Below are 18,080 nucleotides of genomic sequence, written 5' to 3' on the forward strand. Positions count from 1 at the left end.
AAAGCATGATCCAAGTTTTTTACAGTAATAAGCAAAGCACATGGGAGTTTTGTAGGGTAACCAGCAAAGATTGATGGGACTTTTGTAGGGTAATCAGCAAAGCATGATGGGAGTTTTGTAGGGTAACCAGCAAAGATTGATGGGACTTTTGTAGGGTAATCAGCAAAGCATGATGGGAGTTTTGTACAGTAATAAGCGAAGCACATGGGAATTTTGTGGGGTACTAACAAGCGAAGCACGATGGGAGGTTGCATGTCCACAGACTCCAGCCTGCTGAGCACTTGCTCTTGCACCCAAGCCAAGGGCTCTCTAATTACCACCATCTGCTTTCCCTTCGTTGTCATAAAAGGGCCTCGTTCAAATCAGGGTTTGAGCTTCCATTTCCATTTGCGACATAGCACATTGCTCAGCCACAGAGGAGGAGGCTGGGAACTGACTCACAGTCAAATGAGGAGCCTGCCTTTCTGATCAGAAAGGACCCGGGGCTCAGAATCATTGCCATTTAATGAGTAACGCTGTTAGCTGTGGCCACAGAGGGACCAGGATATACATCCTCGAACTGCCTCTTTTTTCCCCCCAATTGATTTTAGAGAGAGAAACATCAATTTGTTATTCCACTTATTTACGCATTCATTGGCTGATTCTTCTATGTGCCCTGACAGGGCATTGAACCCACAGCCTTGGGGTATCGGGAGGAGGCTCTAACTAACTGAGCTGCCTGGCCGGGTCCAATCTGCCTCTTGAAGGTGGTGTGACCTTTCTTGACTGCTAGGCCTCTTGGACCTCTTTGGCTTCGGTTTACTTTTCAGTAAAATAAAGAAAATAACAAAATGCACCGCACTAGCTGGCTGTGAAAATGCAATGAGACAAGACAGGCAAAGGGCATGTACAGTTTCTAGCCCATAGTAAGTGCTAAAAAAAAAAAGCTTATTTTTATTAATGATCAGAGTCAGTTATCGTTCTATCTCTAAACAGATAGATGCCTTTAGAAACAAGATTTAATCTGAAACTTTAAGTCCCTCCTCTATAAATAAGGGGTTTAGAAAGGCATTCTTGAAATTCTCCTCTAGCTCTATAAAAATCTATCAGGAATGGGCACATGTAATTATGAAACTGACAAAAAGGGTATAATCTTCATCCACAATGACTTTTGTGTTTAAGTCTCACTCTCTGTTGAAATATAATTACCCTAAATCTGGCACTCACTTTAAGAGCTCTTGGCTAACAGGACAGCACTGTATCCTTGGCTGGGTTTCCTTAAGATGCTCACCAGCTGAGTGATGTCTTTATTTATAGGGAAATCTGCTTCCTCTTTCCTAACAAGGAGCACAGCATGCCTTCCTGCTCCTCCATCCAGCGCTAGGCCTTAGAGCATGTTCATGATGAATTCAAGCTAAAGCCCAAGTTTAACTGTGGTTAGTAAAAGTCACTGTAGCCAAGAGTGACCCTAGTGTGAATTACAGCCTCTGGGCGACAGCGATGCGTCCGTGCAGATTCATCACTAGTGATAAATGTGCCGCTCTGGTGAAGGATGCTGATCATGGGGAAGGCTCTGCGTCCATGGGGGCAGAGGATATATAGGAAATCTCTGTACCTACTGCTCAGTTTTGCTGTGAATCTAAAGCTGCTCTTAAAAACTCTTAAAAATGTATCATGGAATGTTGGGTGAGCCACTTAAACATTTACTCTGTGGGTGTGAGCAAGAGAGAGCACGGAGAAGACAAATTTTCAGAGCCATGGCAGGAGGCTGGATTTGGCAGGATCTCTAATCAAGCAGCCTCCCCCGTCTCCACCCCCACCAGCTCCATCCAGCCTTCTCTGATAGACCAGGCATTTGTCACTCCTCTGCGTCTCTCCCTGTCTAACACCGTCCTACCCAGAAAATCATGTTTACCATAAAATGAGTCCTAATTTAAACAAATGCCAATGCTGTTAAATAAATGTGACCCTGTTTATGACATTCTATGATTGAATTAGAAATAGGCATAGCAACGTCAGGTTAATCGCTTAAGATATTTAATTCTTCAGCCTTAGAAATCCCCTGTATCTTAACAAAATAATTACATATTTTGAATTCTTTCCTAACTCAAAAAAAAAAAAAAGTGAATGCCTTTTCATTTTATCTTACTTCACTACCTACCTACAAGCTGCTTTATTTTATGTAATTGGTGTTAAGTCACAAAACTGGACTCTGATGAACTCATTTGATGCTAACAGAAAAATACAAGCTGTTAGAATTTGTGTCAAGTTCAGAATGCTCTCACCCTTTAAAGTTTTCATTGGATGGGGTGCTTGGCCAGTAGGGGCAGAGAGTAAAAGAACCAGCTCAGAGACCAGAGTGTCTGGGTTTGAATACTGCCTGACTCCACATGTGTTGGTGATGAGACTTCGACAAGTTACCTAACCCTTCTGTGCTTCTATAAAATGATGACAATAATATTACCTATCTCATAAGATTGTTGTAAGGACAAAAGACATAATATATATAAAGCCCATAGACTAGTGCCTGGCACGTAGAAAGAGCATAGAAAAATGTTCAATTTTACAATTATGTACTGGATTCACAGGTCCCAAGAGATGATACATTCATTCATGAAATATTTGTTAAAAGCTTATTATGTTCAAGGCATTTGTGGGAATAAAATTAAAGATACAATATACTACCAAAACACTATTACAAGGGAGTTACCACTCTCTGCTTGGAAAGATAAACAGGTCACTATCATTTTCTGGGTGGGACTGAGTGTGTGTGTGTGTGTAGTAAGAGTACAACATTGGAGGCCTGAGTGTCCATCCTAAGTGTGACCTTGGGCACAACATTTTACCTCTCTAACCCTTAGTGCTCCAATCTTGAAAAAATGAGGCATTGGACAAAGTGCTCTCTAAATATCCTAGGAATTCTAGATTATCTTTGTGAAATAACCACAGACCAAAACAACATGCCCCTCACCCATTAGTGTTTAAAATACAATTCAGAGTCAACACAAACATATCCGACAAAGGAAGAATGGGTATGTCCACACAGAAATGAAAATGGGGTTCATGTTGTCATCTCGACCATCACTGATTGATACAGAATTTGTCAAGAGACCTCATACATTAGACATGGTAAAAAAAAAAGAAAAAGAGGAATGCAAAATGAAGGACTAGATGAGGTATTTAGTGATAAAGGAAAACAAATTACCTTAAGACATACATAGCCATTGTCTGGTCAATGTTAAAAGAGATAATGTGAATAAGAAAAATTGCATTTATTGGTTGTTCTCTATGTGCCAAACATCCTACTAAGCACTTTAAGTAAGTTAACCCACTCTGCTTTCACCATACCCTATGAGGAAGGCACTACCATTCCCATTGAGAGATTAAATCACTTGTCCAAGGTCATCAATCTATTAAGTGGCAGAGCTGTGACTAGAATCACTCTAAACAGTCATATATAAAAAGAATTACTGACCTTGGACAGGAATTGACATTAAAAAAAATGTAACAGTATCAGCTGAGGATGATTTTGAAATGAAATATTATCACTTAAAAAGCAAGAATTATTCAGGTTGCAGTACAAAACCATGTTTAAAAGATGGCCTTCCAAGTCTATGGTTTGAATCTGGTTTTAAATTAAATTTTCCCCCCAAATGTACTATGCATAGATTTACTTGGCACATATTCCATTAAATAATTGGAAGTATGACCATGTTCTTATTAAGTTACAAAAAGATTTTTTAAAAAGAAAGAAAAACTGAATCCAAGTCACTTCCAAGACATAAAGATACAAGAAGAATGGCCTGAGAAGCCAAGCAAAATGACAGACATCTTTGGAGCGCTCAAAAGCCACCTTCTTGTAAGTGGTTGGAAATGGGTGGAGAAAATGGCCATTCAGGACCAGAACACTGGGCCTTTTCAATGAAGCTCTGCAGCAGTTTCGGGGGTAAGGGTGGGACTAAGTATTAATTATGTTGTTGGCTCCTCTCCATTTGGCAGGCAAATATGTTGTCCAACAGAAGAAATCACTGCTGTAAGCATCTATGACAGTCAAGGGTCAAAAAAAAAAGAGAAACGCATAGGATTAAACTGGTAAGTCAACATGCCGTTTACGCTAAGCCGTGTCCTGTCTGACGTGCCCACGTGTATTTCTCAACTCAGAAAACCCCTTTTAAAAAGAAGGGAAACGAGACTTTTGAAGGGGTACTCTGTCTTCGCTTCAAATCACCAAGCCCAATTTCGACTTAGCCGTTCGAATCTGAAAAAGCTACTTTTCTCTCTGACTTTGGAGAATATAGTCAGTACCGCTCTGGATTAACTGAAGCCTGTGATTGCTGTCAGCACACTGCTATTATAGAATAGTCAGATTTTTGTTAAGGAGTATGAGGCAAACATAAAAACAGCTTTAGGTGGTTTAAAAAAAAATGGAAAGAACATCTCAGGGGGGACAAAATCCCCATGAGAGTTGAAACAGATTTCTTTTCTTACCAAGGGCCTTAAAAATAATCATGTTGACACATTTATTAGGTAAGTTTCTTCCATTTTATGAACATTAACTACTAATCTCTCCATCACCTCTGTTTGTGGGGGGGAGATGTGGTCCTATTTTCCTAATTAGGGAAATCTGGGGAAAATAGAGGCTTCCCCTTGTTCCATGTCTGGAATATCCACTCTCTAGACCACTACATCAGCCTGAGCCCATACTAGCTTTTTAAAGTGAGCCAAAATAAACATAGTAGGGTATTATATATTTATAGAAAATGATAATACAAACCACGGCAATAAACAGCCCTAGAGAAATATACATTCCCTGGGTGGCAAGTGACCAAAAACCTACAAAAGGGGCCAGAGGAAGCTAAAGAATGGCGTGAAGAGGGAGAGAAAATCTTCCTCACATTCGATTAAGAGAAGATGGGGTAAGAGAGATAGAAGAAGGGAGATGGGGAGAGAGGGTCTCTGGGAAAAATAACTGGAAGGTTATTTTGAATCAGAAACTATTCATAAGTTCAGGTACTTTGACATTTCACTGAAATGAAATAAAATTGAATCAATGTTTCATAAACTGAATCATCGCTGTCATTTTACAAACATTGACAAAAGAAAGGTCACTTACACAGACCAGAAGAATGTCCCAGCTTTCACCCCTTGCTTGGTGGCTGTAATCCATAGCTAATAAGGAAAAATAAGAGGATTATCACATGTTCTGAGTTTTGGTCAAAACGTTTTAAAATACATTAGATCAGCTATCTGATACTTTACCCACACCATAAATTTCACATTATTTGCAACCTTTTATTTTTTCACATCTGGAAGTCAGAATCATTATTTCCATAAATGTTATTTGATATGTTTGCTACAAAAGCTTTCAAAAGCTCTGCTATGATTCTAGTGGCATTTTTTTGAAATTCTTATTTCATCTCAAAAATCTCTTCTGTACCTTTCTTTTCGGATCATTGTTTTGAACATCACAGATTAGGCAGAATTCTGATCATCAAAGGACCCTGGAGTGGACCATATGTTTCCTTTACTATTGGAAGCCTACAGAGGAGAATCCCAATTTGGCACACAGATGTCAGGATCTTGAAACCTAGCTTTGTCTTGTTTTGTTTTAAACTAGGTGAGTGAAAAGGAAGAAAAAGGTGTCATTTTTTTTTTATTCTGGACTTTCCCTTGAATCTCTTTTAGCCTGTTAGTAAATGGAATTTTAGGAATAAGTTCCTGGAATAAGTTAGGTGAACCAAGCATTTCATTAAGGTTTCTAAAATCTTTCCAGGACATGCGGTTGAGAGGCAGAAGATAGGGCAGTTAAGAACCTGACTCTGCAACTAGATAGCTGGATTTTAAGCTTGTCTCTGTCATTTACCAGTCAGCCCTGTGGTCCTCCAGCAAGTTACTTAAGCTCCCTGTGCTTCAGTTTCCTTTAAAATATTGATAGTATTCCTTAGCACATAGGATTATTCAAGGCTTTAAGGACTTATTATATTTAAAGTCCTCCAAGCAGTGTCTTAGTATTTGGTAAACACTTGATCAATTTTAATCTTAATTATTATGCAATAATGGACAGAAATATAATCCAGTTATTCTAGTAACATTAAAAACAGCTTAGGATGGCCAGTGTCCCACTGAAGAGCAGTCTGTGAAAAGAAACCCACTTACTTTAGGAGACAAACAGTAAGGAGAAGTGTGGCTTGTTATAAGACCAAAGCAAAAATGGTTTAGGAATTGCAGCCACTCCCTTTTCTGGTTTCATTTCATCCAGCCTTTGGAAGTGTCTTACTGGCTCCAGTGAAAACTTTTGTTTTCTGTGATCAAAGCGGTAACTGGGAGGTGTAAGGCATGGAGGAGGTTGGCCATGGTTTCAGAAGGGTCTGAGACACCTGGCCTGGGAGAATATTGCAAAGATTCCCAGTTCCTTGGCGGGGACTGAAAATCCCCAGCCCCCCGAATTGCAGTTGTTGCAGCTGGCAAGTGAGGGATGGGGCAGGAGAGCATATGCACCCTCTCGGATCCTAGATGTCATCAGCATGGCACAGGTGGCTTCCCACTGGGATGGATCAGAGAGAGAAGGATCTCAGATTGCTCCAAGCAGCGTTCCAGGGTTTGGTCCAGAGTATATTTCAACCTATGTACAAACTCTGGCATGCCCGGGTGCCCCAGCTCAACCAGGATCCAAATTGCGCCCCGGAGTTCATTCGTTCATATTCCAGCACCTCCACTAGCGAGCAGATGCACTCAAACTAAGTGCTGGACACCCACCCAGCCCCAGGTGCCTCAAAACCACACTAGGTCCTAGAAAGACCAGTTTCTCATGTTAAGTGATCTAGTTTCATATTTATTTTAATTTCAGGGTTAGAGTGTTCATATCCACACAACTTCCTCAAAAACTGAGTGGCTTGCTATTTCCAAGAAAGTTGTACTAGGCAATATTTGGCAGATATGAAATGTAAGATCGACCTGGGGTTTTCTAATGATGATCCTACACTTTCAAACGTTGTATTATGGAACTCATGCTGATGTTGGCACTATCTGGGCAACAGGAAGCCCTATAAATAACTTTTAGCTCAGTAGCACTCAAGGGAAAAGATCACCAGAAGCGGGCTTTGTGGGGGTGTAAGGAGAGAGCATTGGGAGAGAAGACAGAAGTGGGTGCTAAAAGTATCCCAATGGCAAAATCAGGATCGTTCTTTCTTTATATTTTCCTCTACTTCCCCAAGTTTTTACAGTGACAGTTAACATCTTTGAAATCAGAAAAAAATTAGCCAGTTGTATAAAGAGCAATGTGAGCAATGAAGGCAATGTAAAAGTTCAAAATTTTTATTTCTTCTAAAAATAAAAAGAAGCAAAAAATTTCTCCCTGCTTCTTGGTAAGTCACATTGACCTTATTTTCTAAAAGGAAATGGGGAGCATGGTCAGAAGAGTGCAAAAAGAGAACAAATAAGAGAGAATACTTGAAATTTTAAAAACACATTTAAAAATCTCAAAAAGGATTCTAGCAGTAATGAAGCCGACCTGTCAAGGTTTAGCAAATGGTACTAGACTGAAGCATAAAGAGAGTTAAGTTAAATCAGATCATAAGCAGCTGTAAAAGTTCCTTTGCAACTCATATGTATTTATTATATTTCAGAAGTTAAATCTAGTAATTGCAGAGGAAAAAAGGCACTAAACCATTGGTGCAAAAGCAGAAAAGTGAAGAGCCTCTGGGGCTATAAAAGAGAGAAAGAGAGAGAGAGAGAGAGAGAGAGAAGTTCCTAGTTCCTTGTTAATTCAGAGAAATGGAATTATGATTTCTCTGAATTTGAATGTAATATAAATTTCCTCAGTGATTGGTAAAACCACACAGCTGAAAAAAAAAATAAGCTGAGGAGACACTGGGTTTATTTCTTCCATTTCCCTACTTAATCTAGAGGCACAGTTTTCAACATTTGTGTCCTAGATGTCATAGTCTGAAAAGGGGACAAATGGGAATAATATTGTACCTTCTTGATCTGTTATCAAGAAGAAGAAAACAGCTTTCCCACTGCAACCAGAAGGATTTAAACGTGCAATCAACCACGTGCTCATATTAAGTAAAGGGTGCAGCTGTGTGAGAAGGGGAGAAGTCTTGAAAAAGAAAACAAACAGAAAACATTTCTCAAAAACATGAATCACTGTTGTAGTCTTTCTAGCAGCTCTTTGCAGAGAAACAATTCCTTTGCATTTGAAGGCGAAGAGCTGGGATAAAGAGAATTCCGGGAGGCCTGAGGGATGGGTGGGGCCCTAGTACCAGCCCGAGTAAATCAGTCAATGGCTTTTGAGGGTCAGAACAAAGTAAGCCTGTGAGGGTTGTTGGATGACCCAGCAGAAGAAACTGTGGACCAGCGTGACTCTTTCCAGGTGGTCAGAAGGTGAGTGACCAGTAGCAGGAAGGAAGTACAGGCAAACAGGCCTCAATGGGGTGCGGAACACTTCAACCCGAAACGCAGGAGTGGGACACCTACACGCGCCAGGCTGTGGGTTAGGTCACGAGAATCATGAAATAAATAAATCAAGGCCCTACCCCCATGGGGCCCACAGTGTAAAGCAGACATGTGAGTCATTTCAAAATGATACGGTCAGGTTTGTGATGAAATAATATGAGAACTCAAAGGAGGGCCCCTGACCTTAGCCAGGGCTGGGAGAGCTTAGCAGGGGCTACTTGGGGACAGATGTTTCAACTGAAATTTGAAAGGTAAATTAGAGTCTGTAGCAAAGGGGTCAGGTGTGCAGAGTCCATCCTAAGCATGTTAAGATATAGTCACAAGAGAAAGATAAAAATTTTCCTAACAAGAAATCAAAGCCTCCCACTGGCAGGATAACAAAATCGACAAAAAGAGGTGCGCAGGTGACTCGCACTTTCCAACAAGCCAATCCCTTGGGCCTGGAAGTTCACTCCTAAGCCAATGTCATTCTTTTCTTCGCTGGCTCTTTCTTGAACACCCCATCTTTCTTTCATTTTTATACTACAGTAACTCGAGAGGATAGCCTCGGGACCAGCTCATTGCATCTGGCAGAAAATAACAGGCCCAGCAAATGGAGAAGTGATGAGACTGTATCGGCTCCTCTTAGAAATGCCTTGCTCGGGAAGCTGGGGTTCAGGGGACTGTGCACCTGGTGGGTGTTAGACTTGTTTCTCAGGTCCCCACAGGTAGCGGGCCCCTGGGAGTCTTGCTCATTCCCTACCTTGCTGAGTCGAGGTTTAAGCTGAACAGGGAGCTGCCCCACTGAGATATCTTAGTGTGAGAAATTGCAGGGTTACAGCAGAGAGATTTTTTCAAAGAAACAAACACATTTTAAAAACTCCCTTAAGAGTATCAAACATTTGTAATGAGAAAAAAGTAAATACAATCTCAAAACAGCAACAACAAAAGGAATTCCAGTAAAACATGTATGAGAAATGTAAGATCATACAATGAAGGCCAACGTTTAAAAGCACATCCTAAAGATTGACAACTCAAAAGCATACTCAACTTTGCTGAAGTGGCTGTACCAGGATTTAAAAAAAAAAAAAAGATAAAATTAAATTATAGAAATTGTTTTGGGGAGCTTAATGGTGAGATTCAAATTTTCAGGTGGACACTGTACAGGCGCCTCATCCCATCTATTAGATTTTTAAACTAGGGTAAGAGTGGTTCTTAGTCACCATTTAATCTGACCCCTATATTATTTAGCCAAATGTCTTTCATGGTTTAATCACTCAGTAAAAATAATTTGAGTTTAACTTAATTATCTGAGATTTTTTTTTTTTAAATATATCTTTTATTGATTTCAGAGAGAGGAAAGGAGAGGGAGAGAGAGAGACAGAAACATCAATGATGAGAGAGTCACTGATCAGCTGCAGCCCGCAACCTGGGCATGTGCCCTGACCGGGAATCGAACCGCGATCGCCTGGATCCTAGGTCGACGCTTAACCACTGAGCCACGCCCGGCCGGGCTGAGATTTTTATTTTTTATAAATATTTTTATTCTATTTTTATAAACATTTTCTTTACTCCAATTATTTTTCCACCAATGAATTTGTGAACTGTACAAGCCTCTGATAGGATGATATGAATGTTTAAGAAATATTTATGAAGGCATAACTTTTCTTATCCTATTTATAGTATCTCATACTCTCATCCTGTTGTTTCTTATAGTTTCTGTCCATATGTTTTTCCTATATGCCAAATTTCAATAAAATATGTTTTTAAATTATAGCTCCCATGTTCCTTGGCATTCTTATGGAAGGCGTCCTGTTCAAGAAGATAGACAGAAGCACAAATCCGTTTCGCCACCAGTCCCGTTGAGCACTAGGAAAGTACTAAACTTGGTCAAATGTGTCAACTTTGGGAGTCATTAAGGAAACAGGCAAACAGAGTGGAAACAGAGACTTCACTTCATTGGGCCGGTTAACAGGGATCCCTGTGCTCTGCTTCTGCAGAAGGTAATGAATGTGTGGACTCATCTTCTGAGTCATGCCAACCCAGAGGAAACCTAACGTCAACAGTCGGTGTAAGGTGATCCAATTTGATAAAATTACTGTTTATCTCTTTATCTTCTGTGGTTCCAGGCAAGTCTGCTTCCAGGACAGAATTATTATAAAAGACCAACTGGCAACAGCTTGATGGAGTTCTAATTTCAATCATTTTATTTACACATACACTGTGCTTCTACCATAGACTCTGTTTGTGAAATCCGCCCTGTAAACAAATTTCACGGTGCTCACAACCTAGGTCATCACAGACTCCTGGGAGCCCGGCCTGAATAGACAGCAGGATCAGGACTTCTACCGTAGAGAAACTCTTCTACAAACATACAAGAAGTTTTCCAATGTGGGGTTTTAAGTGAAAAGTCCATATTTAACCTTGTATGCTGGTTTATTATGCAATCTGAATATTTTTTTCACAAATGACCTTTTCTCATAGAGCAATGCCATTTTTTCCCTTACTTTATATTTTCTCTTTTGCCCACAGATAGCAGCAAACATTTCCAGGCATGAGATCATTTGGGGATGGTACACGCACGGATGTGTGCAGACTCTGCCCACTCTTCCTGCCACGGCGATTGCACAGAGGGCCCTAGGTTGCTGCTTTGCTCATGTCTGACCAAAGCAAGTCCCCTAACCATACACACAGTCACAGGAAAAATGTTAGTGGAAAGCCACCTACACCCTGTTTTACTTTCTGCCCAACCATCTAATCTGAAGTAAACAGGGTGATTTCTTTCAAGTATTAATTTACTGGTCCAGAATCAACGTAAGATTCCACATATTATATGGAACTTCCAAGACTTTGGAAAAAAATGGGTTAAACAAAAGAATTAATGAAGGTACTGTGGGTTCCACTGAGTTCCCTTTTTTCAGCAAGTTTCCCTATTTTTGCTCATATATCACCTGGGCCAAAATTTTGGGGTAGTTACAGTCATTCACTTCTTTTTTATTATACCCCCAAATCTAGTAAATCAATAAGATCTACCTATTCCTTCTTCAAAATGTTTCTGAAATTCATCCCTTTGTCAGCATTTCCACCACTATCACCCTAATGAAGAAACTTATCATCTCACACTTTTATAATCATAACCTCACATAAACATATATACCTATACATTATAGATGCACATGCATATATATACACACATATATTTTATATGTACATATACAGATACACATACATGTCATATTCACATATATACAGGGTGGGACAAAAGTAGGTTTACAGCTGTTTGTATGGAAAATAAGAAGATAATAAATAATAATACAAGAATAAATTGTGTTACGAGTACTCACAACTGTAAACCTACTTTTGCTCCACCCTGTATATTATGGGCACACATATATCCACATATGTATATATACAATAACAAAAGAAACACTGCTAAGTATAAGAAAATTACATGCACCTCTTTTGCAGGTAAACAGTTTTAGGATGAAATGTTTCAATGTACAGACACACACAAAAAGATGCAAAACTTACCGGTTGACCTCCCCACCATCGGTGATTAAATTTCTCTCGCCCCCGAAGATGGAAAGTGGCATCGAATACAGGATCATACATTGAATTGCCAACAATTCCATGTGATTCTGGATATAGCCCCTTTGAGTAAAAGGAAATTTATCACTAAAATAACACTATAATAATCCATCCACATTAGTTCTATTATAAATTTTCTTATCATAGAAGGTTTTAGAGCAATAATTAATTTCCAAAATTATATAAGATAAATGTAATCTGTACATGTATCTGAGCAAGCATAAATATTATCTATGGACTGGTTTTAAGCCATCTGAGAAAGCTGACATTATTATAAAAAAATTTAATATGTGAGTCTTTTTAACTGTTGAAATTTAAAAAGATGACAACAACTTTTATTATAGCAAATTAACCTTTAATTGAAATTTACTTATGTACCACCAAGAAGGTTTCTATTTCTAAGTACATTTTTCCTTTTTCTAAGTTCTATTTCTACCCCAAACCAAAATAATAATAATAATAATTAAGTAAATTAAAGGTGTTTTTAAAGAAGCAAGGTAGAATTGGAAGTATCTGAAAATTAAAACATAGCCGCCCTGTGTGTGTTCAGACAGAACTGTACTTGAAAAACAGTTTGTTTTAAAGGTGCATTGACGCTGAGTTACCTACAACATTGTAAAAGGCATTTACTGTGAACCCCTGAGGCAGGTAAGATAGAAAACAGAAAGATTTTCTCTGAACACTAAGGAACCTGTTTTTAAAATCTCCCTTTAAGTCACTTCAGGATGAAATCAGCCCTTTGAATCTATATCATTTGAAAAGATACTTACAGTGGCCAAAGTGTATAAGTTAGGGAATGTTTTGGTCGGGTACACAGGCCTCATGTAGGGCGAATGTGTGCCGCAGGACCCTGGAAACAGAAGTTCAGATCAGAACAAGAGAACCGACAAGGGTCACCCATTTTACAAACCATCAGAGGAACGTGTGAACCTTCACTTTTATATTTCAAATAACAAAATACATTTCAAGCCATGTGTCCCTAGATCTCAAAGCTCACAGCTGAGCATGCAGATGAGAACACAGTATGAAAATGACTTACTTAGTTTTTCAATGTTAGGCATGACCTTGCTGCCTTTCTTCATGTATGACGCACGGAAACCATCCACCGAGAAGATGACCAACGGGGGGCGAACAAACCTTGAACGGTAACACGTTAAGCTTTAGTAAAACAATTGCCACAGAGTTTCCATTATGCGGAGTCATTCTCAGTAACTGGGACCAAGGATTTCCAAGATGAAACCTCAAGTGAGGATATCTGTGCATGCCTGGGCTTCCAGCCACGCAGCATTTGTGGCGCCTGAAATCCAGACTTAAATGGCCAAAGTCATAAAATAGCCAGGGAAGGGACTGATTTCCCCTCATGTACTTCCTCTCACATGCCTGCCTCTCACATTGCAAACAAGCTTTTTCACAATGTAAAAAGCTGTTGTATTTGCCTAGAATATGTATTCTGTCATTTGCCACCTGGAAAACTTCTATTCACTCTTCAAAAGCCAGCTCAAGGTTTCCTCTTCTATAGTATTAGTTGCTCACATTTGTGAGTTCCTTTAAGACATTAATTCACACCTCTTTTACCACTTACATATATTATGTTATAGTGTAATGATCTGCTAACATGTTTACCTTCTTCGCCAGTTTCAAAGCACTGTTTGTGTCTTAGTTATCTTTCTATTTTCTGGACCCATAGTAGGGCTTCAATAAATATTTATCACATATACGAATGAAGGAAGGGAGGAAGGGAGGAAGGGAGGAAGGAACTAAGCACTAATAAAAAATTATTTTAGGTTTAACTATAAAATAATTGCAAAAATAATTAAAATTATTGAAGATCTCTAAAAGTTAATCAGTAAAGGACTAGACTATCCATCTAACTAGGGCAAGATCTTATGAAATAGGCTTTTTGTTATATTCTAATTATACAGTTATTTAATCATACTTGAGATTACTAAACTATGTACCAAACTGTTTGTGAAAATTTAAGGATAATTCAAGGATAATTCAGCAAGTATAAGCTTGAGTTTGTTTGAAGCCACATAATAAATAAGATATATTTTAAATGAGTCACATATAAAGCATTTAGAGCAATACTATATAAGAGTTCATTATTAACATTACTATTAACACTTAACAAGGCTTCTACCACTTAGACTGTTGTTGTTTTTTCCTCAAAAATAACCAAACACATTTTAAACAGTCAGAAACCAGTGCCATCCCATTCTAAAAGTTCAAAGAAGTCCAGGTGACCCATTACAGAGACCAGAATCAGGACAATATCTAAAACTTGGATGTGGTGTCCCAAGCTATGCTTAAAACAAAAACCACACTCCAACAAATACATTAATGAAAACACATTTGTTGAAAATTTATTTTCTGCCAGGCATTTTGAGGGTCCGTGAATTTTCAACAGTTTCCTGAAAGGTGTAGTAAGTGCCTGATGCTGGTCCCACTTGAGCTGTAGGGTGTCACTGCTGCGGTGACTGGTCAAGTTTCTGCAGCTTTTTGTAGGAGTTACCATCTAGGATGATATTTTGGAGAAGTTCTAGAATCTCCCTTCCCCGCCCCCCAAAAAAAGAGGCAAAAGCAGCACTTTAGGGGGGGAAATCACGGAAAACACAAGTCACTGCCAAAAATTTTTTTCCTTCTTCAGTGATATCTAGATGCAGTTTGTAAAATCTCCAGCTAAGGTGGGGAATAGAGACTATTTAGTCTCTGCTATGTGCAGAAGTGTTAGGAATTTTTTTTTTTAATTTCACTACTTTAAGATGCACATTCTAGCTTTTGACATTACTCATAAACTTGCCTGAATAAGTGGATTTCCATTTTATACCCTTTTTAACTACTTGCCCATCTATATCCTATGATGTTTCATCAATTAATACATAAAATTTCATACTACTCATAAAATACACTTACCCTGCAGGGCATTCTGGCGTCTTTATTTCCTCACAGTCATCATCTACCCAATGTGACTCTCCTATAAGGAAAATGGGTAAATTTGTTGGTGAATCAAATTATAAATGCCATCCAGAGCCTTGAAGAGTACAATTCCAGGACCTGTGTCCTGGTTGACACTTGTTGCTTAGGGGACATCATCTAAAAAGAAATTCAGAAATAAAGTCTAGTGTCTGGTTTGGCTTCCTAATGTACAACCATACACGATGGGAGAGCTAAGATTTAATAATGCCAAGTGGTGTTTATGTGAACCTCCGGAGTCTAAATGGTTTTTAGATATAAACACCAGTGGCATCAGTGAATAAAATTTCATGTTTGTTTCCCTCCAGAAACAAACTGTTTAGTCATTAGATGGAATATTCTTTTCTCTGCCACCAAACATCTCAAAGATGTAGAAAGCCTGGCACAACTTCCCTTGGGTTGTGGGAAAGGGCTTAGAATATGCAGGGATGACAGCTGCAAGACTGCAATAGATTACTTGCCAATAAATCTGTGTACAGGCCTTGAATTTAGGAGTAAAGACCAATGCTATCTTTCACTTTTATTTTATTTTCCACCAAGATCTGAGAGCACAAACCTACATCCTCTAGGAACAGAGAAGAGAAAGAACTCTGATTTAAAAATGTGGTTTCCTTTAGAGAAAATAAAAATTATCAAAATAATTTACCTTAAATTAGGGTAAAACAAACAAAAATCACGAGCCTTACACGTAAGTAAAATTTGCGACTAAGACTTTGGAGAAATTGCTCCCATGTAAATAGCATTAGAAATCTCCCTGGTCAACAAGACTGTAACTACTAACAACGGCGTGAGTAAGTGCCATGCTCCTTAAAATGGGGAAGCTTCACCCCGCATGCAATAACCGAGGGTGCACACTTGGGCCTCACAAAAGGACTGAAACTAGAATTGTAAACCAGCAAAAGCCAGTGTTTAATGATTCAATGGCCAGTGACACCTAGGACTTTTTCTTTATTGTCTCGTCCACTAGCCTTTGTGGTTTATTGGTACATTTCCTACACGGGGAAATAAAGGGAAGAGGGCACAAGTTCTCGCAGCTGTGCTTTGTCAGCAGTTACAATGACTGTTGGGAGAGGGGAATTCGCCAAACCTAAGATCCATGTCAGACCCTCTTGCCACAACCGAGTACCACACGTGATTCAGGACCGATTTGCTCTTTCCCCCAAATTTTTTTTTTAACTTTTATTTTTTTAATTTTTAAATTTTCAATTATGGTTGACATACGATATTATATTTGTTTCAGGTGTACACCATAGTGATCAGACATTTATAGAATTTATGAACTGATCACCCCGATAATTCCAGTACCCATCTGACACCATATAATTATTACAGTGTTATTGACTATATGTTATTCCCTACGCTTAACGGCACTCTTTTTGCATGCTCCACACCATAGCTAGGAGGAAGGACTTAAGGTGGACACTAAAAAATGACCTGCACCCGGCCAGTGTGGCTCAGTGGTTGAGCATCGACCTAGAATCCAGGAGAATCGAGGTTCGATTCTCGGTCAGAGCACATGCCCGGGTTGCGGGCTCAATGCCCCAGTAGGGAGCATGCAGGAGGCAGCTGATCAATGACTCTCATCATTGATGTTTCTATCTTCTCTCCCTTTCCCTTCCTCTCTCTCTGAAATCAATAAAAATATATTTTTTTAAAAAAATGACTTGCAAACTTTACATAAAGATTCTTGGATCCTTCCAGGAACTTCTATAAGTGGGTGCCATGGCAACTGAAACTCCTTGAAGACAGAAACTGCATCTTTTCTATTTTTGGTAGTCCACTGACTAGTATTTGTTATTGGAACAAAACCATCCTATCCTACAATCAAGCATCCAAAGTCAGCGCACATGCGTGCATGGCTTTGGGGTAGGACAGGAGCTGCTGGTGCCCTGACCTTCTTTACCAGCTAGTTACCCCTCCCCGGGCCGCTGCTAGTGTCTTGCCTTACAACTGTCCAACTGTGGAGACCCCTGGCCTCAGTGTAAGAACACGGATTTCCTCTCCAGAGCCTGCAGTAGAGCAGCCCAAGGTGAAACTTGACCTGAGGCCGCACCCTTGCTCGCCTCCCCTGCCCCCGCTCCCCTTGGTCTCTCACACTGCTTTTCTGCAGTTTTCCCTCAGTAAAATCCATGCATGGAATTCCTTTCTCAGGCTCTGCTTCTAGGGAACCAGACCTAAGCCCAAGACAGGAACTGTAGAAATCTCTTGATTGCCATGGTTCTATCTAAGTACAAAATTTGGGGTCATTTCCTTGTTATTTCAGATCAGTGAAATGCAGGGAAGCATGCGAAATGTAAAGGCACATCTCACTTCCTCCCCCACCGCACCCCCGGGCCTGAGCCCACATCCAAGGCATTATACACCCAAGAGCCAGGATGGCTTGGAGCATCTCCAGGTTTTATTCTTTTAAAGCTCAAGCCAAGCCAAGGAAACATGTACCTTTGCAAACCACTTGGTAGTTGGTACAGCAGTCCCCCCTGGCCAAGCAGTCCTCCGAGCAGTGACAAGCATGGTCTTCATTTCTTACTTCTCCGCATCTGTCCTTGGTACACTCCCAGCCGCCAGCTGCAATCGGCACAAGAAAACACTTTCGCTGCTCCACGCAAACCAAATGAAAGAGGCCACAATTGCTTCCAAGGGTTGCCAACGAAAAGAGCTGAAAATCCCACATCATTTCATCTGCTTGTGAAATTAGAGTTGGCCTGAGGCCCAGATGATATCTGGAGAACTTACAAATAGAATGGAGGCCTGACTTTTAAATCAGAGTACAAAGCCAAACACGATTTGGGAGAAATGGAACCCTTAGGGACTGCGAACTGTTCCAAAAGGCCCAATAAAATGCACGGCACCTGAGGTTTGTAATTCCGAAGTAGCTCTACTTAACTTTAATCAGCTTGATTTAAATATAAGTGATAGTGTAACTATATGGCCTCTGCCTACTACAAGACACACTGGAGATTAAAGTCCTAAAAAGAGACAAAGATTAAGAGGGATGTTAAAAACACTCATGGTTCCAATCACTGACCAAAATAGAGCCGTCCCTACAATAAGAGAGGTTGAGTCCCTACATTCAAGAGGCCAGGAGACTGGTTACAGGTTTCTGT

General features: G+C 39.7%; 1 protein-coding gene across 9 annotated transcripts in view; it reads right to left on the reverse strand.

Moving 5' to 3' along the window:
- ENPP2 (ectonucleotide pyrophosphatase/phosphodiesterase 2) overlaps positions 1-18,080 on the reverse strand; it is a 95,788-nt gene that overhangs the window by 40,815 nt on the left and 36,893 nt on the right. For all 9 annotated transcript variants that reach the window (XM_081116344.1, XM_081116343.1, XM_081116349.1 and 6 more), the window contains exons 4-9: positions 17,416-17,541; positions 14,917-14,977; positions 13,043-13,140; positions 12,774-12,853; positions 11,947-12,066; positions 5,093-5,148 (exon numbers count right to left, since the gene is read on the reverse strand). In XM_081116344.1, the coding sequence (XP_080972470.1) occupies positions 5,093-5,148; positions 11,947-12,066; positions 12,774-12,853; positions 13,043-13,140; positions 14,917-14,977; positions 17,416-17,541 (541 nt within the window). The remainder of the gene's footprint in view (positions 1-5,092; positions 5,149-11,946; positions 12,067-12,773; positions 12,854-13,042; positions 13,141-14,916; positions 14,978-17,415; positions 17,542-18,080) is intronic.

Source organism: Miniopterus schreibersii, assembly GCF_964146895.1.
Source record: "Miniopterus schreibersii genome assembly, chromosome: 17".
Classification (NCBI taxonomy): domain Eukaryota; kingdom Metazoa; phylum Chordata; class Mammalia; order Chiroptera; family Miniopteridae; genus Miniopterus; species Miniopterus schreibersii.